The sequence below is a fragment of the Emydura macquarii genome, unplaced genomic scaffold (genome assembly GCF_026122565.2).
Source record: "Emydura macquarii macquarii isolate MOO-44397 ecotype Brisbane River unplaced genomic scaffold, CSIRO-AGI_Emac_v2 contig_312, whole genome shotgun sequence".
Classification (NCBI taxonomy): Eukaryota; Metazoa; Chordata; order Testudines; family Chelidae; genus Emydura; species Emydura macquarii.
This window is the reverse complement of record NW_027130449.1, coordinates 8,183,557-8,207,238: the sequence shown is the minus strand read 5'-3', so window position 1 is coordinate 8,207,238 and position 23,682 is coordinate 8,183,557. Positions and strand designations below refer to the sequence as shown.

General features: G+C 42.6%; 1 protein-coding gene across 1 annotated transcript in view; it reads right to left on the bottom strand.

Annotated features, from left to right (window-relative positions):
• Positions 1-173: 173 nt before the first annotated feature.
• Positions 174-23,682, bottom strand: part of CLMP (CXADR like membrane protein) — a 57,740-nt gene continuing 34,231 nt past the window's right edge. Inside the window, 6 exon segments of the mRNA XM_067564606.1 lie at positions 174-2,326; positions 4,010-4,151; positions 6,247-6,369; positions 7,028-7,195; positions 8,416-8,617; positions 10,246-10,403. Coding sequence (XP_067420707.1) covers positions 2,032-2,326; positions 4,010-4,151; positions 6,247-6,369; positions 7,028-7,195; positions 8,416-8,617; positions 10,246-10,403 — 1,088 coding nt within the window. The 3' untranslated portion in view covers positions 174-2,031.

The following is a 23,682-nucleotide window of genomic DNA, read 5'->3' as shown; positions in this document are numbered from 1 at the left end:
AGGTTCTAACTGAAAGATGATACAATTTGGGGGTTTTCCAATGGGCTTTCAACATTAGATATGTGACTGCAGATTGTTCCCTTTGCACAATGATGCAAACACTGTAGTTTGGGTAAAGGATGAAAGTGAATATTTTTGCATGTGAAAATTAAGGGGGTTACTGTTACTAGAAAGTGAAGTTCTCAAAGAATACAAACCATCTAAAATTCCTCACTGATTCCCCCAAATGGCTATCAAACTCTATCTCCTGATGGAAGTAACATTCAGAGGTTTGTGTTTGATCAGGTTTTGGTGCCTCTGGGGGAGATCACAAGCCATTCTTTTCTAAAGTCTCCATCAAAGAGCCTAACATACTGGGTTTTTGTCAGAAAATGAGGTTAACTTTAATTAGTCAAATGAAAGACTCACAGCTTAATACTTGTACGGTTCTCTGTACAATATGTTTCCAATGGACTTCTTCCATGGGATGGAGAAAACACTGTTCCATGGGTAAGAGAAAAACTCAGTTACCATAATTATTAAGTCCTGAATTTAGGAATACAGGAACATAGGACTTGCTGGATTAGACCAATGGTACATCTAGTCCAGTCCTGTGCTTGACAGAGGCACGTACCAAGTGCTTCAGAAGAAAATGCAATAAATACCATGCTGAGCAATTATGGAACAATCTGCCTGCAGGGGAAGTTTATCCCTAACCCATCATTTAGTGTTTAGTTTACAACTTGAAGAGGTAGGGTTTATATTCCCTATAAATGTTCATCCTATCTAATATAATTTGTAAGTTTCTTCTAAATGTCTAATACTTTTAGGAGTCATGCTATTTTCTTACCTCAGTAATATCATGTGGCATAATTCCAGATAAATTAAGTGTTGTATAACAAAATTACTTGATTTCAGATTAGTTTTAAATTTGTTGTCTATTCCCTGTGTGCTTGCCTGAGAGCATCAATGCATCTCAACCCTTACCTGGAAATGTGAGAGACAATTCAACCATGTTGTTCATTCAACTGTGGGACTGTTCACAAGACTTCCTGCAATACTGCTTGTCTCAGACTTATGCATCATTATCTCTGGTACCAAGAAGGGCACACTTCAAGTTCATCCTCCAGGGCTTCACGTCCTATTCAATTACTAGCCCTCACCTCATGAGGGACTTCCTTTATCTGGGATTCAGGGCCTGATTCGGATCTCACTTAGACTGATTTTACCTTTTTGTAGTACCTTTTGCAGTTTTATTCTGGTGTTAAGAGCAGAATCAGGCTCCTTTACAGTGGGACCATGTCTATATTCACACAGTCTTCACTTTCCTCTTGTACCTGCATCCCCTAACAACAAAGGTCCTTTCTTCAGCACAGAAGTTATTTTGATCTGCTACATTAACGCTGCTCCTCAGTACCGGTTTGAGTAACCACTTGCCATTTGGTTTGAGTTCTTGCCTTCTACCGTTATTTTGTTAAAAGGCTAATTACAAAAATATGAAGCAGCTGTCAATTCCCTTTGAAGGTGTTCAGAGAACTAGCCTCACCTAAGATACTGCCTTAGAGGACAAGGGAATGCCTCATTTACCAATTTCTCAAAAACCTGTACAAGAGATTTTCTAAAAACTCCACTGAAATATTTTACATTTTGTGCCTCCGGAGATCCCTTTTTAAAAAATCCTGAGATTTGGTTCCAGGCCCCAGAACATCACACTTAATTTTCACAGTTCTCAGCTGTCCACATTTTCAGAGTATCAACATTCCCCCCCCCGGCCCCTCTTTTTTTTTTTTTTAAAGTATTAACTACAAAATAAAGCCCCCTTTTTTCTCCAGCTTCAGGTCTTTTTAACAAAAAAACTCAGCATCTGAACCTCAGTGTAGGAATATGCAGAAAGAGATGAGGCTGAGGGCTTCTTGTGGAGTGAAAAATCAGAAGTGGTTAAAAAAATAAACTAACCAGGAAGATAAACAAGCTAATCTAATAATTCTTATATGGCTGGTGGAGTGTATAGTAATTCTGGATCGCTGGAGTCTCAGGATAGCTGGTGAGCAGTTAAACGGTCTGGAAAGCCCGACTCTGAACAGGCAGCATGACCTGGGTGGCTCCCATTTTCACCAGGGTGGCATGGTCAACTTTCTTTGGATCAATTTCCCTTCCCCCTGTCTCCACCTGGTTGTACTGGGGAGGAGTTATATGAGGGGTGGCTTCCGTGGACAAAGTCCGTTGGCTGCGAGAGGCACTGTTGGCTGTCGATCTCGTTGAAGAGGAGTCTGAACGTGAGCTCCTGGAACCAGAGGAAGAGGAACCGGGTTTGACTAGACGGGCTTTTGGAGCCTCTGCATCTTCTCTGCAACCAAATAAGAGAGATGGCAGGATTAAAATACCATGAGAACAGGAACAGTAACACCCACAGATTATACTGGATCAAGTTACCACAAAGATCTGGAGATATTTGTTAAGATTCTAGATCATTTGTAAAAGATATAAATAGCCTAGTGGCTTGAGCAGGGTGCAGGGATTCCTGAATTCAATTCCACTTTACATGTGACTTGCTGTGTGATTCTGTGGTAAGTATCTTAAACCAGTGGTTCTCAACCTTTTCTCATTTGCAGACAGCTAAAAATTTCGAATGGTGGTGCGGACCCTTTTGAATATCTTAGATATAGTCTGCGGAAACCTGGGGTCCGTGGACCTCAGGTTGAAAACCACTGTTCTATGGTAACCTTTCATAGTTCACTTAGACCTAGTCTAGGATGAGAATCACTGCCTTAAACTCTTCATTTATTAGTTGACCTAGCTGTAAAATGTGTTTAACAACTCATACCTCACAAGGTTTAATTTTATCTGTAAAGGGCTTTGAAATCCCTGGAATGAGTGCAGAGGGTATGTGCAAAGAGTTCACATACTAATTGCCTACTTAGCCAATCCTCACTCCTCATGAATAAGTACTTACTCATGTGAGCAGAAACCAATGGGGCCAGTTGTGCTAGTAAATTCTGCTGGTGTAAAGGGTGTACAGTACAGTCAGGTACATAGAAAAGGAAGAACATGAAGCAGAGTAGGGAGAGATGGGTGAAAAGATAATTTAGGAAGAGGCAGAAGCTGGGACTGAAAAAAAAAAAAAAAAAGGCAACAGGGAATGAGGGTTTGAAGCAGAGAAAACTGGCAGGAAATCTGTGGGTAGGCTGGGGCTTAACAAAGTAAGCTGCTTACTTCCATCATACAGGCATTTTAATAGCAATCCTGACCTGTCAAAGGGCAGAGAGATCCACTGCTGAATAGATTATAAAGCTCCCTGATTACTGGTGAATGAATGTCAAGTGAGGGCAGGCAGTCCTTAATAAACAGAATTAAGGGTGAAAGAAAGTGATGTGTTCTCCAAGACCAGAGCTTGCTCAAAAGTATTTCCAGAGATTTTTTTCCAGTAATTTCTCTACTGAGAACTTTGGGCAAATTCTGCTAGGGACTAACCTAATGAGTACATCAAGCACGTGTGAGCGGCAGTGTTACGTCAGCACTAGGTGGAACTTCTGTCTCCACTCTCATTCTGGGAGAATTTTCTCACCCTGTGCTAAAGCCAGAAGCAAGGAGGGCTGTTTCATCACAGCCAGAAAGACTGCAAGAACATCCCTGTCCCACAGGAATTGGAGTTGAAAATAAACCATTCAAACAGTTAAGAACTTAAAGAAAGTTCAATCTGAATTCAGTTCAGGAAAGGGATAAATAAAGGCTCGGGAGGGGTGTGTGGAAACTGTGTGGGAGTGAATGAGTCAGAGTGAGTGGGTTGTATTTTATCTTGGGTCTGCCCTTGGAAAACAGCATTTTATATCTCTGTATTTTATTTTCATTGCAAGATCACCACAGAGTGGCCTAGAACTGTGTTAATGACTATTTACATACTGGCTGCCATAAAATCAAACTTCTTAATACAAGGTTCAGAGAGATTTTAGCTTGTTATTTGACAGAGAAGGGAAACCGTATGTTAAGCATCCTAGATCATACTGGGTATATGAGAGCCGATGAAAGTTACCTGATTTCATTTGGGGCCTCCTCTTCTTCATACCTCTTCTTTTCTTTCCTCCTTATGGTCAGCCACACGCACAGGAAGACCAGGGAGAGTCCCACAACAACCCCACACACTGCTCCAGCAACCATGCCAATACTTCGTGCATCTGTTATCCCAGAAAGTAAATGTGTGTGTTAGTAAATTTTCCAGAGTCACATGGCCAGACTCCACCCACATCCCATTCCCTTATGTCACTTCGATTTCATAGAATCACAGAAATAGAAATGTAGGGCTGGAAAGGACCTCAAGAGGTCATCAAGTCCAGCCCCTCTGTGCTGAGGCAGGATCAAGTAAACCTAGACCAGCCCTGATAGGTGTTTGTCCAACCTGTTCTTAAAATCCTCCAGTGATGGGTGTTCCTCAACCTCCTTGAAAGCCTATTCCAGTACTTAATTATCCTTTCTAGTTAGAAAGTTTTTCCTAGTATCTAATTAAATCAAACTGAACAATCAATTAGTAAGCATCATGGGATGTGAGTTAGGACAGAATGTATTTAATTAATCCAATTATTTAGGCCTTGCCTACATGCAAGAATTGCACCAATTTAATTTACACTGGTTTTTAAACCAATTTAGTTGAGTCAGTGCAAACCCCTGTGTGATTAATCTTATTTAAGAATGTCTTATTTTGGTTTAGCTTAAACCTGTTCCTTTACTCTTGTCTACACAGACTTTGCTGGTTTAACTTAAAGTGAGATTTTAAATCAGTTTAGTTAAACTGATGCAAAAGGTTTGTGGACCCTCTTTTTTCAGTTTAACCAGGTTTATTTTTGGGTTATCTTAAATTGATTAGGAATAAGTTTAAACTAAACCAAAATAAGCCATTCTTAAACTGCAGTTTGTGTCCAAACAAGGATTTTACTGGTATAACTAGATTGGTTTAAAAATCACACCTTAAATTAAGCCATTGAAAATTTCTTGCATGGAAAAGCCCTTAGATGTATAGAAATGCTAAAAAGGCTCCTATCCATACACCCTAGGCACCCTGGACGTGGCTTAAAAAAACACTTTCAGTACAGTGGTACAATTTATGATAACCAGCACCAGTAAGCCAGACAATTTGAAACTCAAATCGCTCTCATCTTTGAACAATTCATCACCTTACTTTCAAATGTGTGAGGAAAAAAAGATGATCTTTGCAACATCATCAGATTCAGGCAATTTCGGATTGGGGTGGGGATAAATTGCAGAACTGTGGGACCATCACAGAGAACGCCCATAGCAGCCCCCTCTTATATATACCAGTGATGTTCCTGCTCCAACCTCTCTGCTGATCTCACCTGTGAATTGGGCCCACAGAGTTTTGAAAACCCAGGAAAAATCTGTTTTATGGATTGATTGATTTCTAAACATAGATCTTGGGACACACAATGCAGTGTGCTATCCATAGCCTGGTATCCCGCCCTTTTTCCAGGCACACACACATTCCAGCTGTTGTGGTTAACCAGGTGTGACAGTCTCATTTCTGGATTTTGTGCAGAAGTTGTCAAACATGAATTAAAAATGAAATGCAGCAAATGTCATTTTTAATTAGCATAAACAACAAGAGTCCTGTAGCCCCTTAAAGACTAACAAATTTTTGGGGGCATAAGCTTTCGTGGGCTGCAACCCACTTCGTCAGATGCATCCCAGTTGCAGCCCACGAAAGCTTATGCCCGCAGAAATTTGTTAGTCTTTAAGGTGCTACAGGACTCTTGTTGTTTTTGCTGTATACAGACTAACACGGCTACCCCTCTGGAATTTAATCAGCATGTTATTTTGTTTCATAGTAAGCATTTTCAGTCTGTTTTTAGACAGCTTCGTCTCTTAATTGGGACAGACTCTTAATTTTGGTTTGGGATGTTATAGTCTATAGACATCTACTATACAGCCAGTAAATCTGTAAGTACATCTACCAGTTGAGAGTTTTGGAAACTCAGTAACTCAGCATTTTTCCCAGTGCTCTGCCACTCATTCTTTCTCAGGGGCAAAGGAAACAAGGTGCTGCAACTGAAGCATTTTTGTACAACCGAAGGTTATTCAAGTAAATGTTATGCAAACCCATGAAGTCAGTAATGAGTAAGGAAGAGCTGCTTCAGATTATGCAAGTATTCAGTTTAAACCAAAGGTGTGGCATTTCTCCTGCACAGAAACAGCTTTTATCAGCACAGGAAACTGCCATTGTTAAAGCACTCTGGATACGCACTACCCTCTGATACTCACACTGCACTGTCACCTGCACAACACAACTCTCTTGTCCTGCCTCATTGTAGGCCGTGCATTGGTATAACCCTGTAACCGTCTGTGTGAGATTCTTCAGTAGAACTTGCCCAGGATTGGAAATGTCTGAAATGGAAACAAAAAACAAGCAGAATAAGTAAATAAGTCATAAAAATTAGAGGAAATGTTGTCCAGTGGATAGAGCACTGAACTTGGACAGAGAATAGCTGTATTCTGTTTCCAGACCTGCCACTGACTTTCTGGGTGACCTTGGGCAAGTTGCTTGACCTCTCTGTCTCTCTCTTTCCCCTCCATAGTATCTTTTCCCTCCATAGTATCTCTTTCCCCTCTATAGTATCTTTCATACAAAGATCTCATGTTAAAAGCAATTAATTAGGCCTCAGAACAGGCCTGGGAAGTATTATTACCATCGATCATATTGTCGACATTTAACAAATAAAGTTGAATACTTAGTTTGTAAGTTTCTTGGGGCAGGGGCTGTCTTTTTCTTATGGGTACATACAGGGCCTAGCACAATGGGGCCCTGAGCCATGACCGGAGCGCCTAGTTACCACTGCACTACTTCTACTCAATAGCCTCCATTTTAAAGACAGGGAAATAGGCTGAGAGCAATTCAATGATTTGTCCAATGTTACAATATCAGCCAGTGGCAGAGCTGGGAATAGGGAGGAATAGAGGTTAGGCCTCTTTCTTCCTCTTTAGAGATGACTCTTTCGTTTGTTGAAACATCATGGGAACTCTGAAGAGGCTGGGGATGACTTACTGACTCGTGCCGTGGGTGGCAGGTGTCCGACTTTTCCTTCCTTGTCACTTACACGCTGCCACTGGTACAAGATGGGTGCTGTGCCGGAGGCAGAATTGCAGTGTAAGGCGAGTTCCTTTCCTTCAGATAGCTCGCCTTCCATCCAGCATTTGGGCATGGAAGGTTTCTCTGGAAGAAACAGGTTGGGGGCGTGATTTTGAAGCATGATTTTGAAGTCAATGGAAGCTTTGCCATTGACTTCAGTGAGTCTAGGATTTCACCCCTGGAAGTAAGCTAGAAACCTTGCCACCACCATCAACAAGAAGAACTGAGTTTAATAAGAGCTGAGAATTGCCCAGGGAAATAGGGCAGAACCTGCCAGCTGAATATCATGTGGCAAAAATGTCTTTGGCTTCTCATAGCCAGAGGGCAAGATAACACTTTTTAGAAGTTTCTGAAAGCTGCCTTTCCAAATTAGCCATTCTAGAGGATGCCACATAAAATCGCTGCTGCTTGTTTATTGGCGTGACTTCTGACCTCTTACAGCAATGACTTTCACCAGAGCCTGAGGAGAGGGACTGGATGTGGCTCCTATGGGCCCAGAAGCAACATGACATGCATGCGTCAGTGCCAGTTCCGTCCCTGGGATTTGCACCAGGGTGAAGGAGATCAAAGCACCAGGCTTGTCCCCTTTGAGAATTAGATACTATCTGCCACCCACATGAACAACTAGCAGAGCCAGGAAGGTGAGGTGCCTTGGCTAAATCCCCATCATTTCATCATGGAGCAGCTCAGTACACTGCAATCCTCTGTATCACCTTCTGCTCTAAGTGCACTTCATTTCCTGAACGCCCTGTGGTCCACCCCTCTTCTCCATCACTACTTCCATCCTTATGTCTGCTCTTCTTTTCCCCACTGTCTGCTGGGGGCACTGCATATCCCTCCCCCCCCCCTTTTTTTTTTTGATTAACTGTATACTTACTGACAACCCAAATTGAAAACTTTTAGGCAGAGAGGAAAAAAGGCCAACTCTAGCATCTTGTTACCATCAGACATCTGGCCAGTTCCTGGTACTGGTATCTGAACCCAGAGCTCAAGCACTGTATGGGGTCATCATCAACTCAGCCACAAGGGCTTGCTAGCTTTTGTGATGAAATCAGAGATACAATTCGGAAAGAATGGTTTATGCTATCCTTTAGTTGGCTGCAGTGACATACAAACAGTACTTTACTCTTCCTGTTTGTGTCCTTCACTGGAAAATGCAAAGGCAAATGTGCAGCTTGAATGTGAAACCTGATCATGAGATCCCGGGAGCAGTTCAGGTGCATCTGCACTATGCTGAAGCAAAATCTGCCTTGAGGAATTGAGTCTAGTGGGTTTTCTTTTGAACAACAACAAAATGACCTTACCTAAAACAATCAGGGTGATGCGATGCCACTGGTACTGCCCAGCATTTTTAACTTTACATGTGTACTGCCCTGCATCACTCGGCTGCAGAGATACAATCTGTAAGGAGGCGTCTCCAGCTTGGAAATCGGAGATGAAGGAAACACGACCCTTTTGCTCCTCATTCAGGTCATGATACACATTACCTCCAGAGTAGGTGATAATCTAAAGGGTAGAGTTAGCCACAGATCAGCCAGTCGGACTATTCACTGTACTGTGCTGCTCAGTCAAACAAAAGAATCACAGGATATTCATACTTGAAACCAGGTCAGCTTGCAAAATAGGATTTCTATCTGGCAGTTACTTTGGTTATTAGTAATTATCGAGAGTTTGGTAGTTATTCAGTTAAGGATGCAGTAAGCTTTTGTCCTGTACCTGGAGTTTATCCCTCTAAAAGCTCTGTCATGATTCAGTTTAGCAAACCCTTGTCTCTGCTGGGATTTCAATCACCAGTCTCGCTGCACTGGTACAAACCCCTGGTATAGACACAGTTTATACTGTTGTAATGTGATTTCTATTGGTGCTGCCCACCCTTTTCACTGGTGCAACTAGTGCTACACTTCCATCATTTACCACAGGTACCTATATGGCCCCCATTACTGTAATATGTGAGCATCTTACAGTTTTAATGTATTTATCCTCACAATACGTCTGTGAAGTAAGGAAGTATTAGCATCCCCATTTTATTTATTTTGTAAACTATTTTTTTATTTAGGAAGTTTTAACAAATTTACCAATCTTTCCCATGTAAATATCGGAAACAAAACAATCATTACAATAGTTAGCTTTTGTTGAAAGAAACATTCATACAGGAATAGAGTCATCAGATCTTTCTAACAGGCTGTTACCATATTCCAGAGTGAGCATCATTACAACGCCTAATATGTCATTTCCAGTGATTTTTATTAAGTTGAGTGAAATCTCAATAGACACATATCTAACAGACCAGGCATGTCTATCAAATGTTAATATTCAAAACAATTGGACAGATGTGCTGGCTTTTTCTGAGTATTGAATAAAAGGCATTTCTATGTCTCTCTCTGTCCTCTGTCTATTTTGGTGGATACATAATCAGTGTGTTAATTTTTCCATAAGCACAACTTCCTCTATGTTTTTTAATCATTTCCCTATATAGGAGGTTTTTGCTTTTTCCAATGAGAGGCTACCAGGCAGCTATTGGCAGAGGAGAGATTCATTCTTCATTTCCTCCTGTGTGACCATTTCCACTAGGGGAATTACCAAGTTTATCCCGTTTTATAGCTGGGGAACTGAGGGACTAAGTGGCTTGCCCAGGATCACACAGAAATTCTGTGGTAGAGCAGGGAATTACAGCTGGGTCTCCCAAGTCCTAGATCATCACCTAATGTCTATACTGGGGATTTGTGACAGAGCAACTACAGTGGTGCTCAAATCCCAGTCTAGAATAAGGCCTTTAGGCCAGAATTTTTTAAAGTAGAATCTCATTTGGGGGGCTGTGTATACAGTGTTAGGTCAACAGAAGAATTCTTCCATCAACCTAGCTATCGCCAGCCAGGGAGGTGGGTTAACTACAGTGATGGAAGAACCCCTCCCATTGCTGCAATGAGTGTCTACACTGAAGAACTACAGCAGCGCAGCTGTGCTGCTATAGCGTTTTAAGTATAGATATGCCCTTAGTGTCTGTGAGAGACCTTTGTAAGTCTCTGCCAATTCACGGGCCGGTGTTGATATCAACCCACATGAATAAGTTCTCCCCCTTAAGGCAACATGGCTTCTTCTTGGTGGATGCTCATTGTGGCTGAACAGAGACTTACCACTTTTTGGTCGGCTTTGGAATCATGCAGCAGCCACTCAATATCCAGGCTTCTTGGTTCCGTGAGGCCCAGATGATGGTGACAGGGCAAAGTGACGTTTTCTTCAGCCACCCTCTTAAACTCTGTCTGAGCCCCAGACATCCAAACTGAATAGGAAGCTGAAAGACAGAAACCGGTGGTCGGTGACCAAGAGGAAGGAAGTATCCTATGAACTGACAGGTTCAGCTGGTTCTGATATCAGGGGGCTCTTCCTCATTGCTTCATAGTAGCAAAGAAATTCTGTAGTTTTGCTTACTGAACTGTATCTGATTAAAAGTGTCACATGCAAATAGACAACAGGTTAGATTCGCCCCACAGTGTTTGAGCCCAAAGAACAGATTACTTTGGTCTCCAGAGCTGTCAATACTAAATTCACATGAAGCTTTTATTACAGATTTATTTCCAAGTAAAAATAGTCTAAGCACCATGAATGTTCTCCATAGGCAGATACCATAGTCCTCTGTGCACTCCATAGAGCTCCAGAGTGCTTCCTTCTTTACTTCCTTCTTCTTGTACACTTCCCTGCCTCAGTACCTCGCATTTCAGCTCGTAGCCTTTCAGCCTTTGGAACATTAATGCCACTCCTGCATCAGCCAAACAGGTCCCTGATGAGTGATGTGATGAGAGACTCTCCCTAACCCCAGGGGATGAGTTCAATGTTGTTGCAGCACAGAAAGTAAGAGGTCAGGGTTAAGAAATGAAAGTCCAATAAGCAGGCTTGGCACGAATAGGTTAGTGAGCCGGCCCTGAAATCTGGTTGTGGTGAACAGTTTGCCATGAATAAAAAAAAATCCTGACTTAGACCACTAGAGGGAATCAGATCCTTATGTGCATGTGACAATAAGAAAAAGGAACATGAATGAACAAGACTGGTCAGTGACTGGCAAAGCATTGCATTTATATGCACTTTGTTAATATTAAGGGTCTGAGAGTCATCGTGAAATTCACCTGTTTTGGTGTTTTCTTACAAACTCAAAATTAAGCCCAGTTTCATGGAAATGTTACTAAATCAGGCTCCAAATAAATCTGGATTATATTATGGCTTTGCACTGAACCATGCACATCTCATGGCTTTGATTAGAAATTAGTCCCGAGATGGTAATTTGGATCTTGATCTAAACTGCCCCAAAGTTCTGGGATACTGGGAAAGTTCTGAGTATCTGGCTCAGGGTCATCTCTAGTTCTGACATGAAATCAAGTGAAAAATGGCAATTTTGACTGCATTTTCACAGTGAGTTTTAAGGTTTGTATGAACATATTTTTCTAAGGCTATACTGACGGTGGCGAATTTGCCGCTGTCAGATCAATTTCTCTGGATCGACATACTAAGACCAGCTACAAAAGTAGCGCAGCACAGTGTAGACGGAGCGCAGAAGAGAAGCTCAGCAGTTGATGGGAGTTATGCAAGTTTTTTGCATACTTTGCGTAACTCCCGTCAACTGCTGCCGAATCTCACAGGTAAGTGCAGACAGGGCCTAAGTAAAACTCAAGGTGTGAACCAATACAGAGTAAAACTATCAAGTTTCACAGAGTTTTTTGAAATGTAGAGGATGGCAAAAGTTATGCTGTTACACGTGGAATCACCAGCTATCTGAAGGCAAAAATTCAAGCTGCATGGTACCTTAGTCTTTCCTCTTGTCCCCAAGGGTCAGGCATCATTGCTGCTGTGAAGTAGCCACATGTTTAAAGACACTTTAAGCAAACAGATATGAACACAGTATTGCCAAACTCAAGCATTCAAAAATGATGGGTCAGGTCCCTAAAATCATGAGATTGTCTTAAAAATTATTAGATTTTAAAAAATAAAATAAATTTGGGCTTCTTTTTATTTGCCTTTAGGTGCAGCCAGGTCATGTTTTCAAATTTCCATCTGCAACCATGAGGACTAGTCACTTTTTATTATTTAGTAGTAGTAGTAGTAGTAGTAAAGGAAAGTTTCTGTGATGTCTTGGTTCCATTAGCTGGGGCTTTAAGGAAAAAAAAGTCACGAGACCATCAAGAAAATCATGAGACTCGACAACACAGGGAACAAGCAAGTATGCTTTGTGCGTGCACATACATGTACCACGCTATGAGTGTGTATCGGCATTAGTGTCAGAGCTATGGAACACTGCCAGGTGGCAGGAAAGCTTTGGGTGTGTGGATTGAGTTCATTTCTATGTTTGCTTGCAGTCAGAAAGGTTTTCTCCACCTTTAACCTTGCCTTTACCTTTGTGTGAGGACCAGAGAGAAACAACAAGAATGACACTTCTCTAGACTTTACTTCCTTGCTCTCATCCTCCCCTTGGGACAAACTTTACCCTCAGAAATATGCACGCTGGAGTCAGGATTCCTGGGTCCTGTTCCCAGATCCAGCTCTGCTCCTGAATTGCTGTTTGACCTTCACCTGCTGTGCCTCAGTTCATTGGTCTGTGTTACTTAACTGATATTTGTCAAGTGCTCAGATAAAAGGATATCAGTGCAGTGTAACAGTGATACAATAATAACAAGGGAAGAAAGGGTTTGAATGGTTTAATGAGTGTTCTGAATTAAAAAGCATGCATAGCCTGTAAAATCTCTGTTGCATTGGTAAGAATCAGGATTTCTATGGCCAGTTGCATACACATGCATGCGCACACACACACACTTCATATGCATTTTACAGATTTTTCCCCTTATTTTCCTTACAAATAAATTTTTTCTTACATGGCCAAAAGCATCGGTGACAAATGATCACATCAATCATTCACAGCCAGATTATATGCAGAAGGCGGTGCCCAACCAGCAGCTCTCTCTGCCCTCCTTTATATCCTTGCACTCCTTCAACCTTTGTGTCCACAGAGTTTAAGATGGGTGGAGTCCTGCTGTAAATTAATCACCCCCGCCCTGGTTTCTACAGAAATCACCAGGTCCAGAAGATGCCCTGCTCTGTCATATTGGCTGGTTTTTTTTAAAGGGAAAGTTAATTCAATATATAGCTGGATTCACTGCTGCCAGAGCTTCTAGTGACCACAACTGGGACCGGTTTTTCCATATCCAAGTGCAGTTATTTATTCTTTTTAATGATAAATGCCTGTATTTTCTTACGGCCTAAATTGCTGGGTTCTCCTTCAATTAAGACACTGACACTCACTAGATGATTAATCAATGAGGTTAATTGATCTGCCACTGCAGGAAGTGTTCACACAGCACTGACTAATCTCTCAAAGTCCTTTTTTTTTTTTTTTTGTCAGCAAGCTGGGCTTTGTGTATAACCTGGGTAGGATTCCCTAGGAAGGCAGTACCTTCTCTGGGGTGCTCACCTAAACAAAATGCCCAGTGACTCACAGTCCCTCATGGATCATGAGCGTCATATGGCACCTTCTCTGGGGTGCTTCAAAATCTTGGCCAAGTATATATAGGTGAAATCATTAGGATACCACATTGTCCAGAATGCAACAGCATTATGTTCCATCCTCTCTGGTTTGGGGCTGGGAGAGAGCAAATATCAAGAAAAACTTCAGAGAACTCAGATTTTGCTCATAATTTGATAAACAGATGGATTTAAAAACAAAAACAAGTCCTATTTAATTAATATAAAAAGCAGCTGGCTCTGCTTATGGGTGATTGACTAAGGAAGCAAAACCGCCCATAATTGTCTGAGTGGGTATCTGTGGGCTGGCAGAGATAGACATTTGCTGGTTTGCAACGGCAGCAGATATCATGTAGCACCTTTCCACACATCCCTAAGAAACCTTCCAGCCACAAGAGGGCAGAATCCACTCAAATAAGGCATGGTATGCTCTCATAGAGATACACAACAGATGATTTCCCCAAAGATCAGTTCCTAAATTCTCATCTATTTACGCAGTGGATATGTGAAGTCTGATCCTGTACTCCTCACCTAAACAAAACGCCCAGTGACTCACAGTCCCCCATGGATCATGAGCGTCATATGGTATCTTTCATATAGGTATCTTACTATAGGATCAGATTTTTAAAGCCTTTACTCAGTCCTTACTCAAGCAAACTCCCACAGACAACAATGGAGTTTTATCATCTGATCCTGTATAGCAATTCCTATGTTGCATAAGCTTTGGCTCTTGTCTTGGCATGTAGTCCTTAAAAATGAGTGTCCTCTTTAGCCCCCAGGCTAGCTGATGTGTCATCATCAAACAGAACGATCTGGTGAAACAGTTTTAATATTTAAACATTTGTCTTAGTGTTAAAAGACAATGGAGTTGGTCAACCACACAGGCATTGCAGACAAAAGACAGATTTTCTCTTTCATCCCAGTCTAATATTTTTATTAAAACTACAGAAATGTTTTAAGCAACACAAAAACTAATACACCTAAGGAGTACATGGTGGACAGTGTCAAGGAACAGTTTGCCCTGGGGGCCCCAAGAGGGTTCCCAAATGCAGTAATGTTGTGACCTGGCAGGTGGAATTACAATGCCACTTGCTGAAGTTTGACCTGGCGGCCCCTCCTTTATGACGGAGGAGCAGATGAGCCAAACTGGAGCAGCACTGAAACCCCACACCTTAGGTTGCAACACCCACAGGCGAATGCAGTGGGAGCTTGCTCTCCGCTACTCCTCCCTCCCCTCCCCACGACATCCCCTCGGTGGCAATTTTTTTTGGAAGGGTGAGGGAGCCTCAGTTTCAGATTTTGCCCAGGACCCCTAAAAACCTCTGTGCAGCCCTGACGCTAACCATTAGACTGTATTCCCTCCTTTTGTGTTATGTTTTCTGTTGTCATTCACGATTCGAGTCTTAACACTTCGCTACACTCAACAGCATTTTAAGTAAAAACAAATGTAAAATGGTGTCTTTTTACACAGAGACGGCTCTGTGACATTCTTTTCGCAAATGGAGGAGAAGCTGGGGGTGGATGGAAGTCTCCTAAGGATAATTAGCTCAGCCATGGCTATGTTCTGGGACATCTGCTTTTTGTATTCCTTGGCCGGCAGAGGGATATGGGTCAAGGGTCACCTTCTCCCAAGAGTGTGAGTGCTGGGATTGAGCAAGATCCAGCCTCCACTGCATGTTGCCTGCCGCCTGCCGCCTGCCCTGCTCGGCCTCTCTCTGACTTCAAGAATTTGATTGTGAGGCGAAAGTGTCTCAAATAAAAAATGTGAACTTGCAGTCAGCTCCCGCAGGGATGGCGGGGCTTTGTCAAAACACAGAGGTCAGCAGATCCCATCCATATAAACGCAGCGCTGCAGAGGTCCTCTCTGATTGAAATCACATGTGCTTGGGACTGAGGTTTTAGAACAGGATTCCTGCGCTGAAATGCAATAAAATGGAAGGAACAGGCATGTTGCGGTGTTTCCAAATGATGACGTGAGGCTTTTGGAATCAGAACTGCCAAGGAGTTAATCAGGCCCCAGCAGAACAGAAAAATACAAAATCTAATGAAGGAAAACGTCAGTTTTCAAAGCTAACAGGGACTGAGAGGGGAAGGGCAGGTGGGACTAAAAGCTATTTGGCAGTATGCAGACACTTACCAAAGAAACACCATTAGCTGTGGGAGCATGGGGTGGGATTTGGCCTCCCCTGTTCTGGCTCCTCCAAATATGTTTCAGAGGAACCACTCCTCAAGTCCTCTGTGGCAAGAGCCAGAGAGGGATATTATGGGATGGGAGGGATGTAGGTGTCAGGGGAATGCCTGGTCTGCATATGTATACACAAATACTTCCAGCGAGACAACAGCCTCTTTGCACTGCTCCAGTGCAGCTTCTCTCTCCTTTTGCAGGGCTAGATTGTGTAACTGTACATGGTTTGTGTCTGAGTCAGAATGCAGATGCAAACCAAGGTCTTGATCTAGCAAAAGGTTCCGACAGCATGAGCCCTTAGCCCCTTGCTGAATTCAATGCGATTGTGAACTCCAGGTCATTATCACTGCGTCAAGGGATCATTCAGCTGCCTTTTCAAAACTATACTTAATACTATTAGGGTATAAGAGGGTGATGGCATTTTGCTTTTCTCTTTGTACCTATATCACTAAAACTATTGTTATTTTAGTTACAAATATCTGCTTTGATGGTTTTTATTACTTTTCAATAGGGCAGAGAACACATGGGTTTTGCATGAAGATCTCTATGTTGTTTTAGTCCTTCTAAATACAGGATTGGGTGCATTGGCTAGAAATAGATAGACAGCCCAGCCACGTGGAAGTCATGGAGGGTAACACATGAGAAAAAGGCAGGTATTCTGATATGAACAGTGTACAACATCTGGTGTTTCCTGTAAAGATGGAAAGCATAGGAGCTGCCATAACAAGAACAGTCCAACAGTTCATCCATTCCAGTATCTTCTTCCTAACTATAAATTCATCTTAAAAGATTATAAAACCCTACCAAAACAAAACACTTCATGGCACACACAGTTCTCTCCCTGGGGAGAGGAAGAGAGAGAAAATGAAGCACACATGACAGATGCTAGTAATGCTCAACTGGAAGGCGCTCAGATGTGATGGTGATGAGGGAAGTATAAGAACTAGAATAGAATAGAACAGAATGGAATAGAATCTTCTCCACATTTAATATACACCAGTCCATATGCAATGCTATGACATGGGGGTTAAGGATGATATTTCCTGATTAGTGATCCCATTATGCCCTGAAAGCATAATGTTTGACAGGTCTTTTAATTTTTTTCCTGGTTAAAATCACTGCAGATGCTATCCTTATTTCCATAAGGGTCAAATCCTTTTGTTATATTACTATTATTAGTACTGATTTATTAACTTCAATGAGATCCTGCAGCAGCAAGTTCCATGCGTTAACAGTTCTACATTTACTTTTAATTCCATCAGGTGCCCTCTTGTTCCTACAATATGGGAGTGGGCAAACAATTCTTCTCTATACTATTTTTGACCATATATACCAATATCAGATCCTCTGTTATTCTTCTTTCCATACAAAATAGTTCTAGTCATTTATTTAAAAAAAAAAGGAATCCATGGAATGGTGCAATATTCTACAAAGACTCCGAGAAACATATTATTATGATGAAACTGCAAGAGTCCTGTGGCACCTTAAAGACTAACAAATTTATTTGGGCATAAGCTTTCGTGGGTAGAAACCCACTTCGTCAGATGCATGAAGTGGAAACGTCCGTTTGGTAGATATATCTACACATGCAAGGATGGGTGAGTTACATCACAGTGAGGAGGGCAAGTGTTAACGAGGTAAATTCAGTCAGGGTGGATGAGGCCATTCGCAACAGTTGATGAGAAGGTGTGAATGTCAAAAGAGGGAACATTTTTTTTTATAGTGGGCTAGCCACTCCCAGTCTCTATTCAGACCTAGTCTGATAGTGTCAAGTTTGCATATGAGTTCCAGCTCTGCAGTTTCCATATATACCTACCAAAAAGGAGTTTCCACTTCATGCATCCGATGAACTGGGTTTCTGCTCACCAAAGCTTATGCCCAAATACATTTGTTAGTCTTTAAGATGCCACAGGACTCTCGCTGTTTTGCTAAAACACAGCTACCTCTCCAGAACTCTTTATTATGATGGTGTTTTTTAGAACAATAATGCCCTGAAGCCCAACCAGAATTGGAACCATTGTGCTGGGGGCTCTACAAACATAACATGGAAGACAGTCCCCATCTCAAAGATCTTACATTAAAATTTCTGGAAAAAAATGGGTGAAATCCTGATCCTAATGATGTCAATGGAAACTTTGCCTTTTACTTCATTATAATCAGGGTTTCATCCAGATTCTTGAGTTAATGCTGAGTGCTAGTAAACGGTGCCAAGTTTACAGCCTTGGATACCAGCAGAAAGCAAGATGCTAGAGCTTCATCTTCCAATTTTAGAATGTTTATACAATGAAAGGTGTAAAGTCCATTAGCCTGCTAGCTAAAAGTCCAGGTGTTTTTAAAAGAGTCAAGGTGTCTAGTGCTTACAGTAACATAGCTCAGCTAAGCCGCTGAGTAATTCAGCTGGTAATTTCAGGCTGTGTGTTTCAGATCTGTACAGGGAACTTGTCATTACATATCCCAGATACATTAGGGACTGTCCCACAAACATTCACACAGCCAGTGATGGAATCTGGGCCACCCTGAGTGCCCTACAAAGCTTCGTATTGAGGAAGAGAGAGAATGAGACAGATCTCCATGAAAATGAGAGACATTTTGCTGCCTTTTCTTAATCAGATACCCTTTCATTTAAAGTAAGGTTGAGAATATGGGAGGAAAGATGAGGATGATGAAGGAAATAAAATACTTTGTATTTCTATAGTCTTTTCCATTTGAGGAACACAAAGCACTGTACAAGCATGGATGTATTAATCTTCAGCATCGGGCCAGTGAGGTGGGTATTATACTCATTTTACAGTTGGGGAAACAAAATCACAGAGAGGCGAAGTGACTTGCCCAAGCCATGAAATGAGTCAGTGACAGATGCAGGAATAGAAACTGAGGGTGAAACCCTGACCCCACTGAGGTCAATGACAAAACTCTCACTGGCTTCAGTGGAGCCCGGATTTCATGTCAAGCGACCTGACGCCCAGGAGCCTGCTCTAAGCATTAGCGAACACACTGCCTCTCACTGCTATTTAGTGCCGCCAACTGAAAGCAGGGTTCCATTGTACTAAACATATAGGGTGACATGGCCCCAGTGAACTTACTGGAAGTTTTTCCATTCAACAGAGTCAGCCTTTCACCCACAGTGAAACAGTCACTGCCTCAAAGAATGTAAAGTCCAAACAGACAAGAGAGACAAAGGGTGGGTCTCAAAGATCTTTAACAGGTGTAAATCTATGTCCAGTCAATGGAACAATGTGGATTTGCACCAGCTGAGGATCTGGCCCAGGGTACATATCTTTCCTGTTCAGATTCTCCACTCGTCTACACCGATTCAATTCTATCGGCTTCAGTGGAGACACGGATGAGTAGCTGGGCAAACCTCAGACTGGAGTCTTTACAGGGAGCCTAATTTCAAAATGTAGGGACCTACACTGCATGCCCCCCTTGTGCTCAAATGGGGACCGTAATGGCCCAAGTCTGTACTTCCCTCCTCTACTGGAGGGCCCAAAGATGGAATGTGGGGGTTCAACTGAGATGTTCAGTTCTGAAAATTCAGGGCAAAGACAGATTGGAAAGTTACATTTGTGAGGCTTATAAAAGAATTGCTTCTGACCAAACCAGCATCAAGTCAAGAAGTTTTTGGTTTTTTAGGCTCCAAAACAAGACAAAAGCTCTCCAGAAAGTGCTGGATTATAGCTCTGTTTCCTCTGCTGTTTTACTTCACAGGAGAGTGAATTTCATTTTTTAAAGACAAAAAAAAAAAAAAGTTATTCCAAAGTGAACTGAGTGCTTTATTGCACCTCTTCCTTCCTGCACCAATAATCCACAGCGAAGACTAATGCACTTCCAAGATACAAGCTTCATGCCTGTTAGCCGCTTTCATGTTACCTTAGTGAAAGGCTCAGTTATGTTCCCATAATTGTGTCTTGACAGGGTTTGACATTTCACTTATCCAGCACAAGCATTGCTAATACGATGCAAAATGAATGCCTAATGTATTAGCGCTCTGTCACTTTTCATAGTCCCATCCATTCTCAAACATGCATTCACAGCGTACCCTAGGGCAGAAAATGAACAGCAGCAACAGACCCTCCCCGTTAGTCTTGTGAAAAAGATACATTCAGTTCTGAGTGGCTCCAAGGGATCATTTTTTGAATGAGAGGTGTGGTCTCATGGCCAAGCACAGGACTGGGTATCAGGAACTACTAAAGCCTAATCCCAGATTGGACCTAGATTCCTTGCATCAATCACGTAACCATCTTTGCCTCAGTTTCCCCACCTTTAAAATGGAACTAATAATACTCTCCCACTATATAGGGCAAGTGTGAGAATTAATTCATTAGTTTATGCTTGCAAAGCTTTTGGAAGATGGAATGTAAATGCTAAGGGCTTGATTCTCTTCTTGTTTTATACTGATATCATTCCACTGCCTTCAGTGGAATTTCTCCTGATTTACAAGACTATAAGTAAGAGGAGGATCAAGCCCTGAGTAATCTTATTAGTATTATTTAATGACATTCTCTGCATCCCTCCCACAGTTCGGCATAGCACAGTGCCAACTGCAAGCAATCACTTAGGAATTTGGGTTGGATAAATGAGACTACTATCTGCTCCTTTCATCCTTTCCCATGTTTTTTCCACTACCTTGAAGAGTTAAACAGTTCTATACGCATAGCGTTGTCTCCCAAAAGACAAGAGGTAGAGTTCCATGCATCACACTCCATGAATCACAGTTCCAGCCAAGCAAGGCGAGGAGTGTACTGGAATGTGAATCCCACTGTATACATTGAAAGATAAGCAGGTATGTGGATTTTAGGAAGCAACATCTTCGCTGTCCCCCAGCTTCATCAGAGGTGCTAAATGCAAGTTCATGTTGCACTGAAAAAACACAGCTCACATTTCTGTGAGGCACTGTGTCCAGAAGGATCCCAAGGCTCTTTACAATCAGATTTATGCCCACCTTGCTTTGCATTGCTGCCTCTCTCTATTGTAAGCTCCTTGGGGCAGAAATTGCTACTTCTTCTCCATGCTAAGTAGTTCATTGTGGTCTTTTGTGTGGTCTAAATGGCCAGTGATGGCAAGACACAGTAATACATTGACAGACCTCCTGACATCATCGTTGAAAGGAAGGACAGAGCAGTAATTGGCATGCTAACCTGGGATTCGGGACCTCAGGGTTGAATTCCAAGATCTGCCACAGACTATGTGCCCTTGAGCTCAGCTCTACATCTGTGCAGTGGGTATAATAGCTCTTCCCTATCTTACAGCGGAGTTGTGAGGATAGAAACATTAATGACTGTGAGGTGAACCTATCAAAGACTGGATATTTGTTTGGATAACAGGAATGTCCAGAATGATCATAATTAATGGCAACACATTTTGGAAAGAATATTAAACCTTGTGCTTCAGGGCTTAATCCTTCTCTAACGATTAGAGATCAGGATGAGACCTATAGGGGGGCAGATTATGCCACATCTGCCTATTCTGCAGGGTTATTAGGCCATCCTTTGAAGCATTTGTTTCTTTGGCATGTTCTTAAGTGCGTGGGGCGCTGTCCAACAGCAAAGGCTTCATGAGCCTAAGGCCATTGCTGAGGGAAGCCCCGGATGGGAACATACAAGTGCCGTGTCTGCCAAATATGCCTGTGACCTTTGTGCAAAAGAGGAATGCAGTTCTCATTCGGCACGTGTCCCAGTTTCGCAGTCAGGGCTGCTCTACGTACAGCTGAAGGGGCAGAGCTTTTTGCATCTTGGTATCAGTGTCCTGAGCTTAAGGAAACTCTGACTGAGATCTACGATAGATCATTGAGCTCTGGTGAGCGAGCAGTGTTTCCTACATGTGGAACAGAGGAGGAAAAAGACAAAAATGGCATTCAGGCAACAATTGAGCATATTTACTAATTAGATGTGAAAAGGTCATGCATGTTATCAAGGAACATACTGTAAAGGTCAGGTGGAGTATATACAGCTAAGCCTGGGAGGAATGGGGAACCCTCGTTCATATCCAGCTAAACTCTGCCACGGAGACTATGAATTCTCACCTTCCCCTTATTGTACTGAAAGGGGCTGACCACAACGTAGGCTTCAACCTAAGTAAAAGTGTCATTGAACTTTTTCCTTGTCTCCTCCAGACCCTGGGAAGACCCTATGGCAACTTGACCGACCAACTCCCTCACATCAAGAGCTATTTGCATCAAGAGTGGCTTCAGCTATTGGCACAACAGAGAGGGTATGAACAAACCATGTGGACGTGCAAGGGAGAGCACTGGTCTTATAGATGTAATGAAATATGGGATTTTCCCAATTCTAAACAGAGAGAGGAATGAATCATCATTATTAATTATGCTCTGTGTGATGAATTATTGTACAAATTTGTACTTGTTACCCTGTTTTTTGTATCGCTGGGTTTGTAATTTAACACCGACCTTATATTTAATCTGCACTTTCCCTGACATATCTTAAACCCGCTACTTGTTGCTCTCAGTGGCTAAATACCCTGGTCATTGGGTCCAGCTGAACTGTACTTGCTGCAGAACCTAAGAAGCTGGGGAGAAGTGACTTCTTCTGCTCTTGGGGACAGCTCCCTGGCACCAGTTCTAGCACACTAGTAGCTCACGTTCACTGGAACCGCATTCCCAGGGAATGTCCTCCTGGGCGGGAAGATAATAGAACCAGTGCCTCCAAGCAGATGCAGATCCCAGTGGATTCATGTGGTTTGAAGGCAGATCTTTAGCCTGTTCAGAGGGGGAGGGACAAACCCTGTGGAATGATCAGGGAGAAACTTTGCAAGGGGAAGCCTCAGGGAGTTATCCTCTTTAGCCCCTGCTTGCAGGGAGGGATCTGGCCCTAAAGAAGAGTTTCATGGATTGGTGAAAAGAGTAATGATTTGTGTGCACGCAGCTGCAAGTTGAACTCCTGTCTAATTTATTGTGGGAAAGGTTTGCATTCTCTTAACTATGTTACGTAGGAGGTCAAACAAGATGCTCACAGTGGTGGTCCCTTTTGGCCTTATAATCTGTGAATGAAAGACTTCCGGTCTTGGCCCAAAAGATGGACTTTGGGCAAGTCTGTGCCGCGCTTCCCCCATATGTAAAGCATATGGTAATATTTACTTGTGTCAAGGGGTGAGGGCATGAGGCTTAAATAGTTAATGGCTGGCAAAAGCTCAGAGATCTTTGGGTGAAAAGTGTTGTTATTAACCCCATATAAAGACATCTTCTCGTAAGCAACGTGCATCCGAGCCCCTTGCCTCAATTAAGTAATGCAGGAGATAGACACCAGGCTCTTCACAGAAGGAGCTCTTTGCAATCCTGCACCACTGCATAGCTGCAAACCAAGACGACCATTTTCCATAGGAGACAAGTTTTCAGATATTCCACTGAACAACACCCTCCCACCCCCAAAATGGAGAGACAATCACCAGGCCCCCAGGCACCAATCTCTTTGCAGGCTGTGAACCCGTCAGTCAATATCGCCCTCATCTGTCACTGTGACGCTGACCCGGGCTGCACTTGGATTACAGAGCAATGAAAAGCTCTGTTTGAAAACGCATTCCTGAAATCCCCAAGGAGCATGGTTTAAGCCCAGCTCTTATCACATGGGGAGGGAGACACGGGCCTGCGGGGAATGGCTGAAAAGCTCCTGGCAGGGTTTGGCCTGGAGGATAATTTAACACACGGGCTATGTGTTCTGGCCCTACGCGAACCCAAATAATCCAAGTGTCTTTGTATGCGGGAAAACTCCAGTGCCTCAGCATTTGTCTCTCTTTGTGTTTTTGCTTCAAGGAATCACGGCTGCGAGGGGAGTTATTATGGGCCAAGTTCACGTTCAGGTCTCCCTGAAATATAACGACAAGAATAAGGGATAGATTCTGTGCTGCACCCCCCTCAGAGATGCAGCAC